The sequence below is a fragment of the Hyalella azteca genome, unplaced genomic scaffold (assembly GCF_000764305.2).
Source record: "Hyalella azteca isolate HAZT.00-mixed unplaced genomic scaffold, Hazt_2.0.2 contig16271, whole genome shotgun sequence".
In the NCBI taxonomy this organism is placed as follows: Eukaryota; Metazoa; Arthropoda; class Malacostraca; order Amphipoda; family Hyalellidae; genus Hyalella; species Hyalella azteca.
The window spans coordinates 1-4,677 of record NW_025946097.1 but is presented as its reverse complement, the minus strand read 5'-3'; the positions used below and the strand labels follow the sequence as shown (position 1 = coordinate 4,677).

Here is a 4,677-nt window from a genome sequence, read left to right as displayed (position 1 = left end):
ACGCAACAGCCGCTCATGTGGGACACTGTCAAATGCTTTGGCAAAATCGAGGTACACTGCGTCTACTGGCTCCCTTTCGTACAGCAGGCGGGCCCATTCATCCAGAGTAGACAAGAGGTTATATAGTAGTAAAGGATTTACCGGCAATAAAGCCATGTTGACAGTCTGATAGGAGATTATTAACAGTCAAGTGATCGATCAATCGTTCCCTCACAACAGATCCCATTACCTTGCAAACGGGCTGCTTTTGCCCGGGCAGCTTTTGTCACCTTTTATGAATAATGGTGTCACTTGAACCTCTTCCCAGTCAGCCGGCAAGATCCATTCGTTCAAAGTTTTTCCAAAAAATGACGTGAAAGGCCCGACTAGGACGGTGATCTTTGAGTAATCTAGGATAGAAGCCGTCCTGTCCACATGACTTGTTGGAATTTAGAGCGATCGGGCACTTGAGAACCTCTTCTTCTTGTATTTCAAAACTTGTTAATTTAGAGCCGACTGGGCTCTAATATAGCTGGAATACTGTTCAAGTCCTCTTCAGTGAATACGCTACCGAAAAACTGATTAAGAACGTTAGCCTTGCCTTCATCAGAGGATATCTTTCGTTGATCTACTTTCAAATCAGAAATACCGTCTTTTGTCTTGCACTTCGAGCTAGCGTACAAAAAGAAGTCATGCGGGTTCTTTTTTATTTATGACAATATTTTTTCCAATATTTTTACTGCGGTGCGACAGCTTTCTTTAGCTTGATTTCGAACTCTTGCGTATAGGTTATAATCAGCATTGCTACGAGTCTGTAAATAACGCTGGTATGCTTTCTTCTTGGTTTTCAGCTTGGCTAGAAATTTACTGTTCATCGACTTAGTTTTTTGGCTCCACCGAGCCTAATTTTAGGTACACACGCATCAACTGCAGACATAACCATGTGCTTGAGAAGTGACCATGACTCAGCCACATTCATGTCCTAAGTACAGCTCGAAATATTCACTGCATTCACTGCTTCACGGAGATTATCATAGTCGCCTTTTGCAAAATTAAAACGTTTTTTCTGTACAGCACTTAAAACTGAAAAACAATTATTGGTGATGGCTTTTGCCCAATGGAGCCTCGTGACGAAGCTCATTTAACATTGATTCATCACTAGTAAACACCTAGTCCAGAATATTGGGAGTTTGTTTACTCCTATAATGGGTTGGCTTGGTAGGTGATGGACTAGAAAGGAGTCTCTCTCAGACTCCATAAACAAGGATGCTGGGTGATTCCCATCTCTTGGATTGGGTCCTTCTGTCCAGTCTAGTTCTGGATAATTAAAATTACCAACGATCAACGTGTGTGACTTACTGAAAGTCATGTTCGGTAAATGACTGTTTAGTACTTTATCGTTATCAGATGAACTATTTGGTGATCTATACACGACGCCTATATGAGGAGGCCATCTTTGCCATTGAGAGAAAGTTCGCACCACACTGATTCTCTAGCTGATTGCTGCTCTGCAGATAACTTAACTTGCTGTGCCCCATAACAGGCCGTAAGAGGTTCTTACCTACAGAGCTACACCTCTACTGCACTGCTCTTCATTCAAGTTATGAAAACGATCAAAACCTGGAAACTGAACTTCAACAGGTACAATTTTCCCCACGTTATTTTTAGGGAGTTTCTGTAATACAAATATTGTCTATGCACTCGTTTGCGATCACAGTTAACAGTTTACTTTTTTGTTCCGAGTTCGGGTAAAAACATTTATAAACTTTTTCTGCACTTTCACTCTGATGTATGCGGTTACTGCTTACATTATTTACAGTCCTGGAACTATGGACATGACTTCTTACTTGTCTTCTAGCTCCGCTAACTGACCGTGTACGGCCGGTGTTTTCTTGGCATCGTGAGAGGGGTTGACCTGAGTTTTCGTGCTTTGCCGCCTGATTATATCCTGCCACTTCTTGCGAAAATCCGCTCTCTCTAAAGGGATAGCATCCTTCTTTACAAAGGATTAAACTCTAGAAATTCATTTAGTCAACAGCAGCGGTCCACAGGTGGTAGCGTTTTTCGATTGCAGCCTCTTGCATGCCGTTATATTCACAACGACGTTAAGTGCCTGGGCATAACAATCATCAATAAACGCACCGTCCGAAGCATTACTTTCGGGAACGCCATACCAAACAAAGTTAAGTCTTCTCTCTCTGTCCAGCAGCTTATGAGTGCTCTCGCTGGCAAGATCAGAGATGACCTCTTTGTGCCAGTACCTTCTGTGTTATTACTTTTTTTTCTGTTTTGTGCTGATGACTTTTTATTTCCACCAGCTCTATTCGTAACGAGTGTAATTCGCTACGCAGCAAGCTCAAATCTTTCTTGTGGTTCTCCTCCATTTCAGCTCTCTTTCTCAACTCTTTCTTGTGAGTTTCTTCCATTTCAGTTAAAGACTTAGAACATAGAAGAGCATTTCTCTCCCGCCATATTTTCGCTATTTACAGTGCTAAGCGCAGGTTGTTGGCAGTCCTGGCAATACTAGTGTACTCTTTCGTTTCTGCGAATAACTTAGCAATTTGCCTTGCTCAACTTTGCACAACTGTTGCAGATGATATCTCCGCAACGATTACAGGCCGCTGTAGCGTCATCGATGTTAACCGAAACCAGCGTGCAAAATTTACAAATTTTTCTTCGCCCATTTTGTGAATTGAATAAGTAATACCTGTTATTGTTGAAAATCAACAAATGAACTTGTTGCGCAATAATTTAGTTCTATATTAATTTTCTCTTAAGGCTCAATAAATTAATTCTATATTAATTTTCTCTTAAAACTTTTTCACAGATACTCTTTACATACTAGTTATGGGGGGATTCGCGTGATACGAGTTTTCAAGTTTTCTTGAAAATTCTCATTTCAGGTGATGAACGGCACTTGTAACAAAGCATGGAAATATGGGGATACAACTTTTATGATAAATTAATTGCATAAACACATATATGTATAATACATTACACTAGCAATAAATGTCAAGCGACTTTCGTAAACCCTAATTTGATCGGACCTGGTGGACCGATCGGCTTTGAAAGTAATTTTTAGTAACGTATATAGGCAAATTGTAATTCATGTAACAAGTATATATGATAAGAGAGATACTTTGAAGTTTCTTAATGTTACCAGCACTGAAATCTATGCGGAAACATTAATTTTAAATATATATTAGACATATAATGACCTAAAACCTGACTTCAATACGTTGGTACTTTTATTTTGAAAAATTTACATATCCTATTGGTTGAACTATTGTTGATGGCCGACGCTGTCTTTTGTTTACTTAGTACACGGTTGTGTCCTCCGAGGACTGGTGCTGGTGTGCTGTAGAATGGTCCGTTGGTAGGTCCGAAATCTCAAAATACTATGTTCATTTATATTAACTATAGACTTGCTCCATGTCTGTCTAAGTTTAGTGAAACTACTAACCAGGCTTTCAACGATCTTCAATGCTTTCATAAACATTTTTAATTTTCTATCGTTTGCTCAACGGGCAGGTTGTTGATAATTTAGCTGCAATGGGTGTCCCCAAGTTTTACAGATGGATTAGCAAGAGGTATCCTACAATCGTTGAAAATGTCAGACCTGATCAGGTATGTGGTTGTTATGCTCAAAAGCTGAACTCTGAAGCAAACTATAATATACTAAATTATGGCATTAGAAAATGGTCAGTTTCTAATAATTTGATATAAAAACTCTGATTACTTTATTGTTTCTACTTTTTATTTGCAAAAGTTAAAAACACAAATATATACAATGTCCATGTATTGTATTTCTCTTTGTTGCGTTATTTTTATACCTAAATTAAATACGTTTTACATAAAATTTTTAATTTCTGAAATGTTGATATGAAGCATTCTACAAATGGATTCCTTACTTACAGGTTCCTGATTTTGATAATCTCTACTTGGACATGAATGGCATCATCCACTCGTGCTCTCATCCAGATGAGGCTGATCCTTGCTTCAGGATCACTGAAGAACAGATATTCGAAGATATATTCCATTACATTGAGGTATGAAGAAAGATAACGATGATTACACAATTAATGTTCCCATGAAAACCATCACCTAATGTTGCATTTTTTATACATGTTTATTATTTTTAACATTGTCATTGTTTACAGTCTCTGTTCTGCATGATACGCCCCAAGAAAGTGTTTTTCCTGGCTATTGACGGTGTTGCTCCTAGAGCCAAAATGGGCCAAATGAGAAGTGGAAGGTATGCCAACCCTGAACATTGGGTGATTTGGTGTGTTATTGCATGTAAACTATTGGAAGGAACAAATTATTATTGGTGCTTCTCGGTAGTCCTTTTATTTGTTTATTCACTTTAACACCGACAGACTTGTCTTTATGTTTGGAGAAAAATAGTCTCATCAAATATTCAATGGTCTGCCCAGACTTCGTTTCAGGTCATAAATTTTTCTTTCCCAATATTCTTAAATAAAAATTTAGGATTCTCTCTTCTCTCAAGTCTCAAAATAAACAAATTAATAATATGTACTCCAATTTTGTGTATGATTGCTGCAGGTTTTCCCGCTGCCAAGGTGATGAGAAATCAAAAACTGCAGCCACAGAAAAGGGCAAAATTTTGCCCCCAGGAGAGCCCTTTGATCCGAACTGCATCACTCCCGGCACAGAGTTCATGGATCGCCTGGACCA

The 4,677-nt window shown here is 38.7% G+C and overlaps 1 protein-coding gene across 1 annotated transcript; it reads left to right on the top strand.

Moving 5' to 3' along the window:
• Positions 1-3,531: 3,531 nt before the first annotated feature.
• LOC108683384 (5'-3' exoribonuclease 1-like) lies at positions 3,532-4,656 on the top strand (the record flags this gene model as incomplete). Its single annotated transcript, XM_018172698.1, has 4 exons — positions 3,532-3,606; positions 3,897-4,028; positions 4,140-4,264; positions 4,546-4,656. Coding segments are annotated over exons 1-4 (443 nt in total), but the record flags the coding sequence as incomplete, so codon positions are not given.
• Between the last annotated feature and the right edge of the window lie 21 nt (positions 4,657-4,677).